The sequence below is a fragment of the Solanum dulcamara genome, chromosome 11 (assembly GCF_947179165.1).
Source record: "Solanum dulcamara chromosome 11, daSolDulc1.2, whole genome shotgun sequence".
Lineage (NCBI taxonomy): Eukaryota > Viridiplantae > Streptophyta > Magnoliopsida > Solanales > Solanaceae > Solanum > Solanum dulcamara.
In genome coordinates, this window is record NC_077247.1 from 50,446,100 (window position 1) to 50,468,685 (window position 22,586).

The 22,586-nt window shown below is 30.3% G+C and overlaps 1 protein-coding gene across 1 annotated transcript; it reads right to left on the bottom strand.

Moving 5' to 3' along the window:
- Window positions 1–17,069: 17,069 nt before the first annotated feature.
- LOC129874662 (L-ascorbate oxidase homolog) lies at window positions 17,070–22,579 on the bottom strand. The gene is made up of 8 exons (XM_055949983.1): window positions 22,287–22,579; window positions 22,083–22,192; window positions 18,902–19,172; window positions 18,695–18,797; window positions 18,265–18,610; window positions 17,773–18,138; window positions 17,564–17,642; window positions 17,070–17,474 (listed from the first exon to the last, which is right to left on the bottom strand). Exons 1-8 carry the CDS (start codon window positions 22,440–22,442, stop codon window positions 17,262–17,264), a joined length of 1,644 nt encoding a protein of 547 aa, XP_055805958.1. The 5' UTR covers window positions 22,443–22,579; the 3' UTR covers window positions 17,070–17,261.
- Between the last annotated feature and the right edge of the window lie 7 nt (window positions 22,580–22,586).

The window sequence follows — 22,586 nt, forward strand, 5'->3', positions numbered from 1 at the left end:
GGGAAAAAAAACAATAAAGATTCTGATTACTTTACAGGACATGCTTTGTTTGAGGTCAGTATCGAAACATTCTTGTGTGCCCTCATATGAGATAGGAGTTCACCTCGACCTCAACAACCCCCCCCCCCCCACCCACCTCCGCAAAGACACCTTTACCTGAAAAAATGGTCTAAAGAGATCATTAATGGTGATTGAACATAGTAAACATCGTCAATATTTAGATTAGCTAAAAGACAATCTCGTGTGTGAAAACCTCTTTTGGCATTTGGTGAAGTCAGTTACGAATAATCAATTAAGACTACAAGCGTGTACTGTATGAGTTATATATACAAAGTGTTTTTGTTTGTGATCAAAGTTTTGATAAACATATTATTCGTCAAGTGTATTGTTTCTTAAAATGGGATTAATAACACACCTCTTCTAGTCCATATTAAGTGAATTGTTAGGGTATGACACATTCTTTAAAAAAATATTTAAACACATAATTAAATGTTACTTTCCACTATTATCCTTTTGATTATTTTCAAATTAGTCTTCTAAAAAATGTAAAGTAGTTAAGAACGTTATTAAATGAAGGATAAATATGAAAAAAATCTCAACAATTTTCTTGAAGAGGATCTAGGGTGTGAGGTGTAGGTTCTCGAAAATCTGGTAATTATTATCGCATAGATTCTGTATTTGTATAATTGATAAATCTATTAAATATATAAGAATTAATCTAAATAGCAGTCCGTCCAACCGTGCTTAAATTAAAAATAGGCACCAAATGTATAATATATGTATATATAACCATATATAATCCATGTACATGACCTAGAAAAAGAAAATAATGAATTCGGAGGGCTATTAGTGTTAAGATTTCAAAAATATTTGGTAGGAATCTAATAACAAAGAAGTTTTTTGGTCAAGCGGTAGCAATAAAATTCGCTTAGGTTTAGCTATCCTTCTTGTTGAGGGTTTGATTCATCTTAGGCACATATAATAAAGTTTTTTAAAAATAAAATAAAATTAAAATAATAGGAACACAAAAACTTATAATCTTGGATCCATCTCAACCAAAAGACAACAGTTCCAACAACGCTTGCATTTTATTACTTCCTCCATTCCATATTACTTCTCAATTTTTTCTTTTACGCATCTATTAAAAAATTATAAATAAAAAATATATTTTTACTAATTTACCCTTTTAAGTCTTTTTAATATACTCTATTTATGAGCTTTTATCTACACAATTAATGCACTCTTTTGACTAGCTGTGCACAAGGGGGGGAGGGGGCAATGATTTCTTCCAACTTTACAATATTTATGCTTTCTTAAGGGTAAAATAAAATAAAAGATTAATTCTATCTTGATTTGTAAATTGATAAATATTTTTAATAATATATACAAGTAATATGAAAATAATAAGAGTGAGTAAAGTACAATAGTAACCTTGTTTATTGGACAATTGGGAGAGCAAACGTGATTAAATTTGCTTAGAGGAGATGAGGCCAAAGAAGGAAAAGATGAGGGTGACATAGGCAAATGTATGTCCTTAAGGAAACATACCAAATTCCCCCAGCCCCACAAATTCTGAGTTCCATTTTCCTCTTCCCTGAAACCGTAACTCCTCATCCGTAAAGTTCCTCTCCTTTTTTTTTTTTTTTCCGTTCTCGGAACGTTATTAACGTTAACCCTGGCCTGACTAGACGGAACCAATGACATAGAGACGCGCAATGACACGTTTAAAAATTCGATGACATGTGGCTCATTCGCGATAACATTTATAAATAAATGATGAAATCGATCAATTATTAAATGAGATTGATCTCATTATATTAAAGTATATATGTTTATCGTATATTTTATGATGATGACACATTATTGTCCGAATTTTCATATGATACTTATATAATTTATTGGGGTGTGTATGCAGAAATTCTAAATATCTTACACGTTGGATGGATCAAATTTGGGGGAAATCCATTCCCAAATTCCAGTCATGTCCTAATGTAGCCAAAATTCGATACGTATCGAAAACGGGAAGGGAAGATAGTGGTTTTAGAAAATGGAAGGAATATTCTCTGAAAGGATTTTGGAGAATATCCGTAAGCATGAATTAAAATACGGACAGTACTCAAGAAATATGAGAATTTAATTTTCTTCAAATGGTTTTCTGCATATGGACGTCAGTCAGGCTGGTTGGAAGTGTGAACGCAGTACTAGATTTTGAAAGAAAGAATGAAGAAAGCCAACTTACCCATAATTTCAGGCAAGAGATTAATTTAGCTAAAGTTAACTTGAAAATCCAATCCGTGAACAACATCTGCATGTGTCATATATACATACTTTCCCAATTCGAGCCAAGTTCAATTGAATTGAGTTGAGCCTAACCAAACATTTTACATTAAATTAAATTACCAAGCCAAGCAACTGACCTTTACTGGAATTTAAATAAACCTGAGTCTGTTAGAATCAAAATAATTAAGTGTCACGTGAAAGTTAGCAAAGCAAATTTCGGAAGATAATAAGTAAAACGATAAAAGAGAAAAATATTAAAAGAGACAGAAACATTTAATGAATTTTGGTCAATCTACCTAAATCATAATCCACAAGAGAAGATAAACAATTAACTATATAAAAGATGGTACAAAATTTTGAGTGAAATCTGTGAAGTTATTTCTCATTATTGTTGACTTTCCTTTAGCCTTTCTCTCAGCAGTCTTGTTATATCCTCCTTGATCCTCAATCGAACGATGTGATTTTCGAGTGTCATCTCTTTGCATTTGTGTTTCAAGTAAGTTTTGAAATTCTTCCATAAAGAAGGTAACTTCTCAATTAGCATTGTCACTTGAAATATGTCATGGACAACCAAACCTGCATAAAACATTACGGAAGTAATAACATACTTCAGGCTCGTTTGGTATGAGGGATAAGAGATAATTGATATTGAAATTAATTTTAGGATAGTTTTATATCATATTGGGTTGAGATAAAATCGCGAGATAACTTAGTTCCGAATCAACGATTCTCCGAAATTGTAGTATTATTTTTATCCCACATTGAGGATGAGATAACAATCTTGGGATAAACTAATCCCCGAATAACTAATTGAGATAACTTGTTCCCCTATTAAACGAGCCCTTGATACTTGCAACAAAGGTATTGTTTAAGTTTATACCTTAGCAAGGAAACCGTGGATAATAACTTGCAATTCTTGTGAACTTGGATAACGACATATTTGTCATCTTTCATTTTGAAGTCCAGAAATTAACGGATAATTATAAACTTCCTCAACCCGATATCCTCTATTTTGTACTTCTTTTTCAACGTATTCCATAAATTTTTTGAAGTCCATATTATTTTTAATCGACGAGGATATATATAATTATGATGAACAGAAAAGATGGGGGGGGGGGGGAGACTAGACCTTAACTCCCTATATACATCAGTAATTGCTTAACAAAAACAAGCCAGGAAAAGAAGAACGACGAAGCTTCACTTGCTAAGCATTCTCAAAGTTCTCTAGGCTACAAATTAGTTAAAAAAAAATTGGCCTTATCATATCTGATCCTCATGTTAGGCATTTGTATTTTATCCAAAAATAAAGACTTTTTTCCCCTTCCGGAATTTGATCAAAGTTGTTGTATAACATAAGATTACTAAGGTTTGTGGCTAATTTAGCTAGGAAATCCGCCACCATGTTGGCTTCTCTCTAGCAGTGAGAGAAAGAAATCTCAGTATTATCAATCAAGTTAGTAGTGTCTTCAACAAACAACCTTCAAGTCTATATTGTTCGAGGTCTTTTCCTTCATCATAGTTACTATCATGAATGAATCCATTTCCACAATGCCTTTAGTGTAGTCTCTGTTCTTCAGCTATTTTGCTGCAAACTGTCCAGTCATGGCTTCATCACTATTATGATCCTTGCATTGCACTGGGGCAGCAAAGGTAAAGAAAAAAATTTCTTTGTCGTCTCTTTCTATACCATCAATACCAGCTTTCCCGTTGGGTTCAAAGTAGCTTCCATCAGAATTGATTGTTATCTGATTAATTTGTGGCTTAGTCCAGGTAATTGTTTTGGCAATTACTTTTGGTCTAAGCTTCTGTACTAGTTCACACATTTGATGCCATTGAAGCTCCATTTTTTACATAGAGAAAGATTTGTCCATAGCAGCCTTCATATACCATGAAATTTGTTGTTCTATTCCTCTAATGTAGACTTTCTTTTGAATCCCATATTTACAAGAGCATATGGTCTTCCAAATTTGCCAGCAAATCACAATTGGTGTCACCTGCATTATCATCCTATGAATGCTATTGACCTCGGAAGTCTGCCACCACTTCTCCAGAGAGCTTTTCATTGGCCTGCTTTGGTATTTTATCCCCAATGGATGACCAAAAATTTTCACAATTTTTGTACTGGCTCACTGGTATATAAAGGCTGGGGTTTCTTATTTCTGTCATATCTGTTGGAAGCATAATAACAATAATTAATAAATACTGAAGATTTTAATTCTTCAAATTGGATATTTCAGATTTAATAAATCAGTGAAGTTTTTTATCTTCAAACTGACTTTTTATTTATTACAAATAGATGTATAAATCGATGAAGTTTTTATATCTTCAAATCTAGTGAGTATTCAAAAGGAGTAGAGAATCACACATATTTTAATCTCTAAAATCGGAATAGAATCAACAATTGTATTTAATAAACAATTATAGAATATAAAACTAAGTTTCTTAAACTTGTTATCCTTGTTGTATTTGAAAATTAAATATTGTAAAACTTTAAATAAAGTATAATCAGAAATGGAGAAGAAATAAAATTATATCCGAGCCTGCTAAATTCACAATATGTTTTTAAGAAACTTAATTCTCTCCTAATACCTCAGCTATTTTCTCCTGAAAATAATGGATAAACCACACTGGTATACAAAGAGTATCCAAATTTCACTTAGAACGAATTGCTTTGCTATTGCATGAAATATTGTGGTACTTTTTATTTTCTTACAAAATATAGAAAAAAAAAGAGTAAAATTTTCATAAGGAAAAATCAGAGGAAGCAGAAATGTATTTATTGTTAACAAATGATAGTTTTTGAACATGTGTTATATTGTGTCTTATTGAAAAAGTTACAATTTATTCGATGTGAAAAAATATTATTTAAATTGCATCATTTCTCCTAGTGTCTTTTCAAGAAAACACTTTCATTGATCATTCACATCTCTTGTACTTGGACCGAAGCTACAAGCATTGTCCTAAGGGAATCAAATTAACTCCTCTTCACCGAAAATTTTCACCTATAAATAGGTAAAGTTAAGGAAAAACCGTATAAAATGAACCCTTTAAACAAATTATTTACCACTCCATATCCTTTTCCTAATAACTCCTTTATATACCCCATCAACCAAACTAATTACCCCTGTATCATTTTTAATTATTTTTAAATTCATGTGTTGACGTCAGCGTCCACCCTATATGATACCGATACCGATAGAGTATCACAGAGGATTAAGCTCAGTTTTATATGATATCGATATAGTATCAACATACCGACGGAGTATCAAAAAGAATATATTTACTAATCATTAATTTAATAAATAAGATTGTGATTTTTAATAATTTTCTCTTAATTGTTTTGTTTTTATTTTTTTTAAAAATAACTCAATTCTATATGATACCGATAAGGTATCAATATATTGTTATGGTATCATTGAGGATTTTAAAAGTGTTTCATTAAGGATTTTCAATATCATTATAATATACGAATATACTGTGGTAGTATCATTCAAGTAATATCGAATGACTTAGGATATATATATATATATATACTAGGATGGTATCATTCAATATTTGTATGAGACGATCCTTAATGATTATATGAAATAATCCTTAATGATACCATGTCAGTATATGATGTTTTTCATAGAATTGTAGCTGAAGGATTGAAGTAGACATCAATGATACCATGACAGTATATAGATATAATGTGGTGGTATCATTAAGGATTGAAGCAGCCTCAATGATACCATGTCAGTATATTATTACTGAGACAGTATCTTGCTCGCGAATCTCATGCATTGAGGGGTATGAATTGTAAAAAAATATTTATTTGTAATTATTTTGCTTTTATGGGACATTAACTTAGTTTTTCCTTTTAAGTTAATTACACTAGACTCCCTTATTTGTCGAACTGCTAGTGCTAGCTAGCATGATAATTCTAATTTGTTAATTTGGTACACCCAAATTATTACTATATTGTTGCCAATTTATTGTATCAAGTTAAAGAAAGTACAACTTATAAAAAGCGAAAGATTTCGTTAATTACTTGAAAAATTGCAGTCATAGATGGATCTAACTAGACTCATAAATCATAATTACAGAATTCACGTGAAATCATAGCTTACCTTGTAGATTCGCCCTTGTCATATACAAAAAGTGGAGACCTTAAGTTCACTAATTATATACTAGTACGTTTTATATAAAACAATCCTAATGTCAAACTTTTCAGTTACTAATTAAAGTCGGTGAACCTTATTGAAATCTATATATAATATAAAGTCAAATATAAATAAGGTGATGTGACATATCTCTAAAGTCATCATTTATATTTATTTTTTTTCTCCTTTTTTGACATTTTTCTCTATTTTCTCTTTTTTAAAATTAAAGAATTAATTATATTCTATCTTATTTATGAAGTTTCATTAATTTTTTTAACAATCATATTAATTAATTGTGTATAAGTTATTATATTAATTATTATATAAATTATTTAAGAATTGAAAAGGCCACTCCACGTCTTCTCCTTTCCTAATTTCTTTCAACTCTTTTTTTAATTTTCCACTTTCTATTTTAATTGTTGTGATATATACACTAATATAAAATAAAAAGTGATGTGACATTTTTTTAGATCAAGAAATTTATTTTATTTTATTGGGCTTCTTCTAATTATAAATTAACAATATTTTTTTATATTTTAAGTATTTTTCTTTTTTTATTTAATATATTTATAAAGAGTAACCACTCAAAACTGATATCTCTTCAATTTCTACTCTTAATTATATTCATAACTCTCATAATTTTCATAGTCATAACTCCTAAACTTTAATTTGTAATACCTTATGCCTTATGGTATTCCTCTATTATGCCTATATAAACTCATATTTTGTTTCATGAAGACTCTCATTCAAAGTTAGTTTTTCTCTTCTCCATCACTTTGGCTTGTGAATTATAACATGTAACAGGAAAGAAGTATATGAAAACAAAAAATATTTCATTCTCAAGTCTTTCTTTTCATTTTATGTATTTGATTGTGCTTTCTTAATTTTAGGATATATTTTTTTTACATATTTGTTAACCTCCTCCAAGCAATTATATATATATGATTAAGAAAATCTTCACGATAATCATACTAAGGTAATTATGATAGTGGTGATATTTTTAATGCATCATTTTTGCCTGGTTGGTCAAAAAGTCAATTTTCGTCTAACACTAATTTAATAATTATAAAGTATAGCGATTATAATATTTGTTAGACTTCAAAAGATTATGATTTTTAATTGTTAGTACACTCGGTTTTTGTTTTTATTTTGCAGATATGTTGTATAGTTTGAATTTCTTTCCTCTTTTTGATATAATTATTTTTGAATTGGTATGATTGAAATAGAAATATTATAAATATCATACATATATAGTGCAATATCATATTAACAATTGTATATATTTCTCTTGTATTTTATGTTATTATCATTAAATAATTTATTTTATTTATTCATAATTATGTTTTATAAATTCTTTAAGTAGAAAGATATGAGGAAGACTTTGATATAACTTTAGGGAGTGAAACATGGTGGTAGATCTATTTGCAAAGAAAGACCTAGAAGAAACTTTTTGAAGCATAATTAAAAATTATTTTTGCTAGAGATTTTTTTACTTTGACTTGTAATAGTAATTTAGCTACACAACACTACTTTTTTAGTTCTCAACAATCCTATTTTTATTATGAAGCATAATTTATATAATTATCTTATTTCAACCAATAGAATTGTGATGATCAATTTTATATTTATTTTTCTCTCAAAGAAAATTAAAGATGAAATAATTTATTCTATAATATCATTGTTTATTATTTTACGTATGTAACAATTTATTTTTATAGCTATTCTTTTCTTGATTGAAATGTATTTATAATTTTATTTTATTTCCTTTTTATTACATTATGAATGTAATAGTATAGATTGTCTTTTTTATATATATTAACGACATAACTATAAAAATATATGTCTATATATTATTTAATTGTGATTTTTGTAGCCATGTAACACATCTCTTATGCATTCAAATCGTTTATCCTTTTTTTTTCATCTTATTTACTTTCCTCCCTTATTTTTGTTGTTCATATTTATTTTCACAAAAAAAAAATAATGCATAATAATTAATGTATTTAATGTCTAATAATATTATACATTCAAGTTATTAGTAACTCATATCTCTTTATCTGTTTTATAACTTCTACTCTTAAATATTATTCATAACTCCTATTTGTTTCATTTTCATAAATTTTAAATATATTTATTTAATGTGTAAAAAACTATAGTAGACGTATGTAATAATAAAGGCACAATATAAAAGTTCAAAAGTCTATTTTTTAAGAAATCAGTGTTTGTTAGAGGATCGTACTCCTACAAAAGATTAAAAAAAAATTAAAACAAAAAATAATATTTTCAACTTAATACAGTAGATTATTATGTCAAAGTATAACCTCTAATTATTTCATCTACTTCACCACTCATTTATTCTAATTTTTTATTTTATTATGTACATATTAAATGTTTGTACTTAAAAAAAGTCAAAAAAATTTTGTTTTACATATTAAACTTATTAAAGAAAAATGAATGAACTATCATATCCAGAATGAAGATAAAGATCTATATTGTATTCTCTGTCACTAACATTAATCTAAATATTACATAATACTTCATTTAAAATAAGAAACTATCAATATATATTATATCTATATAAATGAAATATAGTAATTTATTATTTTTCCTATAACGGCGCGGATAATTTCACTAGTTATTACATACGTTAGGTTAACGTATTTGCCTATGTCGTCAAACGCAACTAATTCCAGAATGCCAATAAATGCACACCTTTGAAAGAACTTCCCTTCACATTCATATAGAATTTCTACCCTTGTTATCCTACGGAATATGGAATCAGAAAAAATACGAAGGTCAAATATAACATAAAAAGATTCTTGAAGAAGTGAATTTCCTCGCAATATGACTGCACACATTTACTTACTTGTCTTTCTGGATCATAGAGTTCTCAATTCATACTACTTTTTACTTGGATAAAAAATATATTTATATCAAGTTTCAAATCAGTCAATGAGTACATTCTACGGTATAATGAGTTGGAGCAATTTAAAAAGAAAAGAACAAATTTGTGTATTCAACATTGTACACACAAACTTTTATCCTGTTACAGTAGATTACTTATCATATATTAGTGCTACAACAAAAACAGTTTTTAGTGGCAATAAATACGCATACTAACAAAGAGTGCTAAAGCCTTACTGGCATTATTAGTTAATTGTCATTAGATACAATGTTGCTATAGGCTTTAGCGATATTTACAAAGAGTGTTAATTGTCTTTAAAATAATATATTTAGCGACAATTAATCTACCATCGTTAATTAATTGACACTAAAGATCATTTTTAATGTAGTGTAGTCTGAAGAGGCGGATTCAACATTGTATATAGCACCGAATCTATTATAAATTTGTGTGTAAATATTCACTAGCCCAACATCATGTTAAAAAGATGAGAGGTTGGTAAGATGGATAGGGGAATTAAAGGAGTTAGCTAGGTCTATGCTATACAACAAAAAGAGAGGAAATAGTATTAGGGAATTACCTGCTGTCAAGTTTTGTCTACTTGTGCATTCAGGCTTTTACAACAAGGATTTTCTTACAAAAAATTGAGTTCATCTTGAAGAGTTTAATTTAATAGTCTTTTGAATTTTGATTACAAAGCCAGAATATTTTCACGGTATTTCAGAAACTCTAGTGATATGTTCAACCTAGAATTCATTATTGGATGAAAAATTGTGAAAAGGGAGAACTGAAAAAGGAAACAAAAAATTATTCTGCTGAAAAGGGTTGATTGATGATAAGTCTTACTTTTTACAACATATACTTTGTTTGAAGTCAGTATCAAAACATTCTTGTGCCCTCTCATATATATATTTGTACCAAGAAATTATAAGGGGCACCTCCACCACCCATTTTTCATCAGTAAAAAATAGTTCATGTTATATATTCCTTGTATTTTTCAACAACTTTATTGACACACCTCTTAAAATAATATACAAGGAGTATGTCTAATTATAAAAGTATTTATTGAAATTATCCTTTATTTCTTAAAACGTCTCACTTAATTAATATATACTCCATAGTCCGCATTGGAAAAAGATATATACTTTCTTCGTTTTAGCTAATTATGTAAACCTAGTCTCTCAGTATAAAAAAGAAATGAAAAGATTTGAAATTTGTAATCTGAAGTATGTTATAATACTTATGTGGTTATTATAAACTTGTGATCATTATGTAAACCTATTTAATCTGACTAGTCCAGCAATCTAAAAAAGATTTGAAAATTGTGATCTGAAATATGTTATAATACTTATGTGGTTATAAGATCTTATAAACTTGTGATCCTAATTATGTCATACCATGTATGTGCTTGTAATTAGAGTTTCTCATTAAAGGTTAAAAAAAATTAAATTATTTCCGAATTTTAAAATAGGTCATTTTAAAAAAAGAATAGACTAATAATGAGACGTGTTCACATACGTCATTGAAACAGACAAAATAATAAATAACTAAATGTATTTTTCATACAATACTATTAGGTAGTAATTTATTTTCTTTTCCTTGAAAAATAACTTATACTCCCTCGGCCCCAAAATATTTATATGTAATACATGAAAATACTATGGGGGTGGGGTGGGATTAGCGATGGTGATGAGTGAGTTGGTCAAGGGGAGAGGGTGAAGACAATAAGCTTAAAATGCTACTTATAAAATTTGTTTTCTTTATTACTTTTAAGAAAGTCATTTTTCTAAATTTGAAGATATAATTTCTAAAGTCAAACCTGAAGCTTAAGCAGATTGTGGACAACATCATCAACTACAAGAAAAGGGCTAGATTACAAAAGATTGTGGGCAACAACATCAACTACCAGAAGAGGGCTAAATTACAAATCAATCACTGGAAAATCAAGTAGTTGATTTTCTTGCTAAGCTAACTTCAAGCAATGATCAAAATTTGATGATCACTACTTTCCAACAACTTCCAGGAGAGGCTAATGGTATATTTCAGTTAGACAAATATTAGATGCTTAGCATGAGGACTAGCTTTGACAAAGCTAACTTTTTTGTAAGCTAAATTTTTTTTTTGTATAAATAGAGTACTCCAGAAGATAGGTATATTGTGAGGCCTTCTATTTTTGGGTGATGAAATCACCAAGTAGCTACTAAGTTGTGCTTATTGAGGCCCCTCTTGCTAATGAAACACCTCTTAGATACTGTCTGGATAATCTATACTATATTAAAAGTACGAAAATCGTTAATAATATTATTTGAAATTTTAATCCTTCATTAAAAGACTGTTCTACAGACAAAATCATCTTTTTACTATTTTTCTTTAACTATCATAACTTTTATTTTAATGATATTAAATATGGATTATGATAAATCCTAGAATAATCTGTCCTAAAATAATTGGCCAACTCCTAAATATTTGGTAGAAGGTTTTGTTTATTAAGACATCCTAAAATAATGAAAAATTCCATGAGTCCTAATTATATAAGGAGAGGTTTAGAACTAAATATGTCCGTGGATAATGAAATTGAGTTAGTCAAGGACTCCTTTCAACTTATTATGATCATTTTTAAGAATTTACACTTTTTCATTAATTTTTATTTTATGACCTAAACATATTGTTTACGTATTATGTTTTCTAGGTTTATTAGGAGTTTTAAAGTTAAATTTTCTACATTAGGAATTTGAAATATAATATTTTTTATATATTAAACACATGTGTTTCGCTTTACCATTTTTAGTTTCTTACCCTTTTATTTCTATGAGGAGTCCACCTATTTTTCTTCTGGTCAATGTCTTTTTTAAGAAAACTTTCAATGTAAACTAATAATTTTCTTCTTCCGATACTAATTTGAAATTCGTCTCCTGATTTTTAATTCGGGACCGACTCCCGACATCGATTTGAGGCCAACTCTCGAGTCCCAAATTGACTCGGAATCGAATCTTGATTTCGGTGTCGGATCCTACGTAAAATTCGAGGTCGAATTCTAAATTGGGTATCGAAGTCAAGATTTGAGTCAAGTGTCAGAATGGCGTTTTGAATTGGGTGTCAAAGTCAGATTTCAGATCAAGAGTTAGGTCAGGTCAGGTCATAGGTCAACTATCAGGTTCGATTCCCAAATCGGATGTCGAAATCAAATATTAAGGTCAGATCTCGGTTTAGAAATCGAGCCATGGATTGGTCATTAGGGTCAGGTCCCGAATTGGGTTTCAGGTTGGATTTCAGTTCAAAATTTGGATCTCGAGGTCGGATCCTAAATCAATCGCTAGTGTCAAGTGTCGAGGTCGAGTCCTAGATTGAAAATTGGGGTCATGTCCGATTAGGAAATTGGGTCCTGGGTCAAGAGTCTAGAGTCGAGAGAGTCCGGGTTGTCCCACTTCGGATATCGGATTCAAGTCCTGGTTCAGATGTCAGGGTCTCGATTTGGACATCAGGTCCCCGGTGAGGGAGTTAGAAGTCATGTCTTAGGTCGAGTGTCGAATTTGGATCCCAATCGATCATCGAGGTCGTGTCTAGATTCGGATATCGAGGTCAGAGTTTTTCATAGAAAATAATTCCCTACATCTAATTTTACTACTTAATTATTGGTATGGTGGTGAGTTATAATATTTCTCTTTAAATGTATTTTTTATCTTTAAAAACTTGTAAAGTACGTACACTTCATTAGTTTTCTTTTTTTTTCTTTCTGAAAAGAATATTTTTTATAATATTTTAAGGAGAAAAGTGAAAACATTTAATTTCTCTACGTATCAAACACGTGCACCCGTAGAGTTGGATCAATTATTCGTATTTTAGAAAGTATGTATTACTTATGTCATCAAGACCAAGAGGCTGTTGGCAGATCTAATTTTCTCATTATATTTTAGTAATAACAAGAATGATGAGCAGTGAAGTGAGGCCAAATAAAGAAAAGATAAGGCTGACATATATAGGCAAAAATGTGTGTGTCCACAAGGAAACAATTCCCAATAATTCTCCAGTCATTTTGTGGAGAACATAACTCTCTCCTTCTCATCCGTATGGTACGTAAATTTACTACTTCTTCTTTTTGTACATCACCTTGTTCAAAATATTGCTCTAGCCTAGATGCAAAAGCTTGTTACATGTGACTCATTTGTGATAGCTTTTTCAGATAATGTAACGTGGCTTCGTTATTTTGACTTATATTTTCTTTTTTTTATCAAAAATTTGACAGTTATTTTATCAAAAATTTGACAGTCATAAAATTTACATTTGGCAATTATAAATGTTAAAGATTTGACTATCACAATACTTGTTACATTTACATTAAAATGTTAAATTTTTGTATCTTCCAATGATATCACGCATGATAGATATTAAGTAGCTCATTTTATCCCTATGGCCATTAGTTGAAAGACACCTTGAAGCACATGAAAATATTACATTACTTTCTTTTTTTGTCTTTCCATTAGAGTAATTTTCTAAGAGAGTCAGTGTTGGGAAACAGTGAACCCTTTCTTTGGAGTAATCTTGTGAGGTTATTCTTTTGAGGTATTTGGGATTAATTAGAGTATTTATTCTAATTTTGTACTTTTGTTGATATAGTGAAATCTTTCTCTCCGCCTATGGACTAGGCCACATCAATCGAACCACGTTAAATTTGTGTCTTTTTTATTTGCTTTAGTTTTATTATTATCAACTTACTATTATTTTTGATATTATCATTATAATATTATTTGACTAAATTCTAGATTATTCGAGTTATCAATCCTAACAGATAATTTAATAGATCGATTAAACCTCAACATATATACCAAACCATGTTGGGCCCATGGGCGGATACACGTTTTATAAAAAGATTATATATACACCGATTCTTTAAAAAAAAAAGGCCTTTAATTTCATCTAATGTAGTATTTTGAAAGATTGTTTTTTTAAGACTTATTTGTTTCCAAAAAATAAAATTATACAATAACAAATCCTGAAATTGAACCCGCAACCTTAACTTAGACAAAAAGTCTAAAAGCTCGTATTTATATATTTAATCTTTGTCACTATGATTTACTCATTCCTTAGTGTAAACTTAGGTCTTAGGCCAATGTGGGACTTGTGTCCTTGTTTAACACGTCATCTAATGCCCAGTGCTTATTAACATCTGATGCGTGTGCAATTTTAATTTCGGAGTTTCAAGATTAGATGAAATAAGTTTTGCTCTGATACCATGTAAATGTAGGTATTAGGCCTAATTTACACCCCAAAAATTAGTTCAAAGAAAAGAAAATTGTCCAAACTTTATAAAGAGTCCATCCATCTCACTAACCACCAACGTCATACTTTTAACACTTAAGTTCCTAAAATATCACGGTGCCAAATTAAAAGTTTAGTATATTACATGTATGTGGTTCATTCGTGATAAATTACTTGTTCTAATAAACTAGTCGATCAATCGGTCATTAAGACCGACCTAGACTAGACATAGCAAATCATGTTTGTAATTTTTCTGAAATACATGATAGAATGACAAACTCTCCACGTCATCATTTATGGTTTCTCTCCTAAGATAGTAAGTAAAATGGAGTATAATATTTGGGTAGGTGCATAAATTCTAATTGTCTTACGTCAGTATTAGTGGGAAGGATGGAATTTAGAAATGTAGCCAAATTTATGGTACGTAAGTGGACAGAAATATATTCTCGGGAAGGATTTGGCAGAGATAGGAGAAGTCGTGCGCATGAATAATGAACACTCGAGTTATTTCAGGAAAAAAAAACATTCAGATGGTTTCGTAAGGAACATGACTTGTGGTCAACATTATTAGATCTATTGCTTTTGATTGTTTGCACTCAAACTAATCTTTTTTTTCTAATTCATAAGTTAAAATAAAAGCTCCTTAGAATAAAATTCCGACATAGGAGAGGATGTCACACCAATCGCAAAAATAAGATTTTTTTTTTTTAATTTAATGTATAGAATCTTGTACAATATATAGGTACGTACGATACTACGAACTTAACGTAAAAGTTTATAAGTACATGTGAAAATAGAGTATAATTTAGATGGGAAGTTTTACAATCTCATTTTGTTTGTGCTCAACTGCTCATCATGACCATTAATCTGCATGAATAAAGCTATTCAGGTAACATTGGGCTGAGTTGCTGTTCAGAATCAACTACAAATCAAAGCCCAACCCACTCGAGATTTTTTTTTCTCTTGTTGTAAATATATAGATAATATATGGCCAATTACTTAAATAATATATTATATAGCATTAATTACAAGTTTTAGTTCATATTTCATCTTTATCAAAAATAATAATAATAATTTTCGTACCCAAAATAGCAAAAAAGAAATAAAAACACTCTTCCTTTTCTTTCTTTTTCTCTCTCTCTCTCTCTCCTTTTTTTTTCCTTATCCGATTTTCCCCTTTTCTTTTCTCTTTTTCTTTCTCTTTCTCTTTCTTCCTCTCTTTCTCTCTCTCCTTCTTTTTTTTTCTTTCTCCCTAATAATAATTAATTATTCTAATTTAAAACTTAATTTTGAATTGAATATACAGAAATGATGTTTTTACTACCTTTTAAATTAGGTGATTTTTTTTATGTAAATAAATATATATTACATTTCTAACACAATACAACAACAACAACAACAACAATCCAATGAAATTCCACAACGTGGGTCTGGGGAGGGTAAAGTGTACCTAAACCTTATTCCTATCAAGGTAGAACGGTTGTTTTCGAAAGACCCTCGGCTCAATAAAAGCATAAAAAGAGGTTAGTTAAGGCTAAGAATTTCAAAACGTTATGGAAAAGCAAATAACGAAAGCGACACAGATAAAATAGAGTAATCAAAGTACAAAAAGTAATAGATAGTAATAGATAATAAAAAAAATCAGAGCACAAGAAATTATAGTGCGCTAATGCGCCTACTAATAAGGAAGAGTAACATGACTATGTACTAGCCTTTTAATACAAATATATTATATGTGAATTTTAAATATTTTGAAATTATTTAAATTAGTTTTAAATTAGAATAATTAATTATTATTTAAAAAAAGAGAGAGAAAGAGAAAGAGAAAAAGAGAAAAAGAAAAAAAAATAGATAGAAAAAAAAAAGAGAAGAAAAGGGAAGGAGGAAAGGAGGGGGGGGGAGAGGGGAGGATAATAAGGCGATTTTAGTTATTAATTAAGATAAATATATTATAGACCGTAATAAAAAAAATATCCTAAAAAAAGTAATTATTAATATAAAAAAGTTTATGTAAAAACTCCATATATATATATATAAGACCTAATAGGTAACTTGTAGGTTATAATAATGTTGTTTCGAATGCCGAATTTGCTATTACTTTAAGTACTCAAGTATTCATCCATAGATTCTGTATGCATAAAAAGTTAAACTTAGTGACTCCAACCAACTGAAAGACAAATACATTTCGGATTTAGACTCGAGGTGTGAAAAGGTTATATAGATTAGATGATTTATTTTTCTGTCAGACCAAGTGACCTGATAAATTCTGATGATGGGAGGTTGCAAGGTACTCAGTAAATTAACCGATTTGCACTAGCTAGCCCAAACTAGTTAGGCTCTACCAGAAGACACTTGTTCATTGTCATTTCTCCAGGAGCAATGTTATAACCACCAAGTAAAGATACTCTTGCCTTGAAGTTAAAAAAGTAATTCTCTGCTTAACCAAAAGTTTTTGTTTTTTTTGGGGGGGGAGGGGGGGGGGGGCAATGAAATGAAAAATGATCACTTCCAACAATTAAAAACAGGATACATATATCATATAGAAAGAAAAGAAGAAGACTATAAGTCATAGTCCAAACTCAGCTTCTTAACTCTTCCCTGATTAGATCTTTCCCCTAGCTTACGTTGATATATGCCGGTCACCCTCTCGTGACAGAAAACTAGCTAGAACTATTACTGTTTCAAAGAGGCCTGGTGTGGTGACCTCTAGCTCTGCCACAAAGAAGAGCATTCTTTGGTATTGGAAGTTCATCTCTCCAAGAATTTGCTGGGGAGTAAACTCTCAAGTAGAATTGCTGTCCCAAGTACCTCCTTGACCAATTCTCAGACCTTATATTCCACATTCCTACATTGTCCAATGCCATGTATATTGCAGTCCATGACTTGGGGTACACCTGAATTTACAATCAAACAAATATATTGGAGCATAAGTTCAAGGATGTTTTAGCATTGAACAAAGTTGAGATTGTATGTTTTGACAGACCTGAACGGTGCAACGTGCAATCGTGTCCCTTAAGTTGTAGTGTGATCTACTTGATGGAGTCCATTGTCCACCATCCATACTGTTCATTCACAAAGATAAAATTAAGAATCAAGAGGACTCTAAATGTAAAAATAGTAAATTTGATGAAGATCAAGAGGTTTTTCTTGTTTTTTTTTTTTTTGAAGTATGATGATAAAGAGATGATTTACCCAACAACAAAGAAAGAATAGCCATCTATATGCCATGATTGGACAGTGTTCTCCCAATTTTGGAAAATGATCTCAACGTAAGATCTGAAGTTGGCGTCCATGACAGGGGTTCCAATATAGGCATTTCCATTGTAAGGCTGGTCAGAGATGCTACCAAGGTTGAAAACTCCTCCAATGTTGAAGTAATCAGCCAGCTTTAGTGGGGTATCCGGATCAGTGTATGAGACACTGTTGACAGCATATCTCTGTTTGCCGTTTATATATGGAGCAGAGTTGGCAAGCATGATTGTGCGCGATGGCTTGATCAATCCATAATGGTAGGAACCTTGAGGATTAGGCCTTGGTCCACTTGCAGTAAGATTCCAACTAATTTGACAATCAACAAATGGTGATTTTTCAGTTTCATAATGGAAGTGATACTACCTAATCAATCATGGATCATTTTCTTTTGAGTGATCAGGTAAGAGAATTAGACAAAAGACGATGTATTACCGAATAGATCTGGCCTGGTAAAGGGACCAATTGATTTGAGTAGTAGGCCCTCCAGGGGGAGGTCCAGAGACTTTTGTCCATGAGTTGCTGTAGTGAAGAACAGCAGTAGTGGTTAGCACTCGTCTGGTGAAGCGTGAAGAGACCACGACATAATAGTCCTTTGGAGGCTGATTAGCTGTGACAAAAACTGAATAAGACTGTCCTAGATGGATGTCAAGTGAAGTGTAGGTTGTTTGAAGTGTATGTGATCCCTCAACTTCAACCAGTTTCATTGTATGCCCTTGAATTCTGAAATTAATTGATGTTGCAATCCCCACATTAGATATCCTGAACCTATATGTCTTGCCTGCTCATTGAGTTGGAAATGTTAAGAAGACGAAGCACAGTAAAAAAAAACAAGTTTTTGTAATCAGACAAGTTAGCAGTTTACCTTGATCAACTGTAAATGTGTATCCGTTCCATCCACGACCATTGATGATAAGACCATCAGGTAACGGAAGATCATGACCACTATCTAAAATGTACTTCAGTTGCTGCAAGAATCAAATCCCCGCGTAAATTTAGCACCAAAATCATTCAGTTAAACAATGAAAAGATATCAACAGATATGATAACTACGCCAAAGAGATGGACTCACCCTGTGACTTCTCTTGTACAAGTCTCCAGCTAGTACAGTGAAATCATGAGCAGGTGGAGCAAAAGGTACTGGAATTCGAGGACGACTATAGATTCTGATGGCACCATATCCCCCTGCTGCCTTGTGCATTGAAAGTGATGGGAAGTAGAAATAACTGCCTATCTGGTCTTTTGCTTGGAGGGTATAAGTGAAGTTTTTTCCAGGTAGAATTGGACATGTTGTTCCATAAACTCCATCTTGCCATGAGTTCCTCCTTTGTTGTATACCATTCCTGAAACAATTGTCAAAAAAGTTTAAGCCTCAGAAATCAAGAAAAATGACAATTGAATAATTCCTGAGTTGGTTCATACTCTATACCACCAATAAGTTAATAAAATTATTGCTAGCTTCTCTCTCTACATCAAAAAATGATCTTTAGCGGCAATTAATTTATACCAATAACTTAATTGCCGCTAAAATATTTTTCAGATGTAATTATAAGTGATAATTACATTTTAATACTGTAAATGCTGCTAAATCTATAGTGACACTGAATTAATAACAATTAATTAATGTCGGTAAAGGGCTCTCTGTTAATGTACATATTTATTGCCACTAAAAATTATTTTTATTGTAATGTATTTAGAGAAATTAGAGCAAACGGTTGTTATGTCATTAAGGATTGCTATTAATATAGACCATTTTAATTTGTTATTCCAATTTAATCTATGGACCACTTCAAGATTAACCTATGCAGGAAAGGAGCTAAAATGAATTTTTATCAGCTTATATTTTATATTTATTAGCATTTTTACGGTCTACAACATATCCTTGAAAGATTCCACAAGTAACTAAGCATGGATTCATCATTGCATAATCTGGTGGAATTAGACTTCATTAGCCTTCATAGTGCTAATAATACAATTCCCTTTGGCCCTACAGAATGACATGCCACTTTCTCTCTGTTATCAAGGAGTGTGGCTCATTGTATTCCACATATAAAATTTGAATAAAATTTAGTAATAGTTCATGTCAGAGATCTTTAGATCTAGCACGTGGGTAGAGTGTTTCTTTGTTGTACCAAAGATTTGTACCCATGCCATATTAATTCCATGTCTCTCATTAAGGGGTCGTTTGGTTTGATATAAATTACGTTGGAATAAGTTATGTTGAAATAAATTATGCTGAAATAAGTTATGATGGAATTAGTTATGATGAGAGTAATTTTTATTGCTTGTTTTATTGGTCATATTCAAAGTTATATTCATTGCATAATTTCTAAGAATAAGTTGTTTGTTTATGAAAATACCCTCCATCTTATTTAATGTAAATATTTTTATTTATGAATTTCCATGATTGTGCCACGTGTTTTTTAAATTAAATTTTCATCTTATTTAACTTGAAAATAAAACATTCATCTTTTTTATTTTTAAATAAAATTTTCATCTTATTTAATTTAAATATAAAATTTTCCTCTTATTTAGCTTAAAAATAAAACTTTCATCTTGTTTAGCTTAAAAATAAAACTTTCATTTTAAGTTTATTAAAGTCAAAGAAATTTTGTTATTAAAATTATCTATATTTTAAAGTTATCTACATTTTAACTGATATATAAAAAATAATTTTTAAGTTAGTAATAAATTATTTAATTAAAAATATGTAATTTAGTAGTGGAGTGAACATTTTAAGAGAAATCAAAATATAAATAAACATAAGAATTAGACAAATAAACTCAACTTATAATATATTCATAAATAGAAATTTTATTTATAGAATATAATTTTTAATAGAAAAATATATTATCATAAAAATAATAATTAATTAAAATTATGAATGTTATTATAAAAATTATATAAATATACGTGAATGTAAAAGTGGTGTATAAAAAAGAATTTAATGAGGTATTTTTATTATTTTATATTTTTAACCCAGAATAAGTTATCCTGGAATATTATTCCACCCCAGGGATGAATAAATTATTCCAGTATTAATTGTTAATCCTGTGATAAATTATCCCAGCCTTTGCAACCAAATAAGGGGTCGTTTGGTTTGAATACAAGTTATGACGGGATTAGTTATGACGGAATAAGTTATGATGGGATTAGTTATGATGGGACCATTTCTTAATGAGTGTCTGGTTTGTTGCATTCAAAATAATATACATTATATAAATTTTAAGAATAAATTATTTGTTTATAAAAATACCCTTTATGAATGTGAAAAGTGATGTATAAAAAGGGTGTATAAAAAGGGTTTAAAGGGATATTTTTGACATTTACCTACTTTATTCCGAGATAAGTTATCCCGAGATTACTATACCACCCAAGAGGAGGGATAACTTATCCCGGTATTAATTATTAATCCCAGGATAAGTTATCCCGAACTTATCAATCAAACGACAAATTAAGTGGCACTATAATTTAATCCTGGAACTATTTGATGTTATCCTTCACTCCAAACGACCCCTAAGGCATTAAGGGCTCGTTGATTGAGTATAAGTTATTTCGAGATTTTGTGATTTTATTCCGGTCAAACGTGAAATAAATTTGTCCTAAAACTAATTCTGAATTGGTTATCCTTTGTCCTTTATACCGAAGGAGCCCTAAGTTCCAAGAGAAGACATGAAAGCTATGTTTGAGAACTCAAAATAAAAGGAAATAACAGGACCAGGGACCTACTCACATGGACCAGACCAGCATCTAAATGATTTAAACAAGTCTAATTCTTACAGCTCATACCTCCATTGTGTAACTAGACCAAAAATCATCTTAATCATAATTAATTCAGATTCGAGATGTGTATAACCCACTTAAAGGAGAAAAAAAAAGGTCTCTTCAGACTAGAATTCGAAATCTTTATTAAACAAGATGTCATCCGTTTCTATCCATCTTTTTCATTCCAAAGACACCGTTTAGCTTTTTGCTTAAAAGATGTACACTTTTCTATAATATTATACTGTCATATTAGGAATAACAGAACTAACATATTATTGTAGCTACCTTTAAGACGAAAAATGGTTTTATCGTATAAATTTCACTGTTTATGAACGTACAAAGAAGGCAAAATATTAAATAGATCTGCATCAAAGACAAGTTTATTGTATCTAAAAACGTCAATCACATTGCTCAACAGCCAAAAGATTGCACCTTTTTTATATCTAAATGGCATTAACAGGGGATTATGAAAGAAATTGAAATCTTACCAAGAAATGAGAAAAGGCTCATTCAAGTAGTTATAGACACTGATAATCAAATTGTCATTAGTTACACAGTCAATCTGTGGCCCTGGAAACTGCCCATTTATCAAGATCCCCTGCCACCACCATTTTCAAAAAAAAAAAAACAGAGTGTTAGTTAAATCGCCTTAGTAAAAATCCAAGAAACGTACATTAAGAAGAATTATATACCTGTTGTTTGACACCCAGAGGGTAAATATCTCCATAAGTGATTTTCCAAGTGTAGTACCTATAAGGGTTGTCAGCATATACACTTTGTAAAGTACTAACTAATACAAGAATAATAGTGAAAATGGTAGAATAATGAACATTGCTCGTCTCCCTCATTGTGTGTTGTTTCTTTTTGTTTTTTCTTGAAAAGAAAATGAACTTTTTCTGCTTTCCCCTTCTTCTCCAAAATGGAAAATGTTTGGAGGGAAAAGAGAGAGAGAAAAGGAGAGAAGTAACAAAGGCTTGTGAGTTGTTTGTCAG

Bases quoted from the DNA above. Each gene is read 5' to 3' on its own strand.
- LOC129874662 (XM_055949983.1), bottom strand. From the start codon at position 22,442: ATGAGGGAGACGAGCAATGTTCATTATTCTACCATTTTCACTATTATT. The intron at 18,139-18,264 runs GTAATACATCGT...TTGTCAAATTAG, and splicing joins TACCAGGCCAGATCTATTCG to TTGGAATCTTACTGCAAGTG. The intron at 17,475-17,563 runs GTCTGTCAAAAC...TTGTAAATTCAG, and splicing joins TTGCACGTTGCACCGTTCAG to GTGTACCCCAAGTCATGGAC.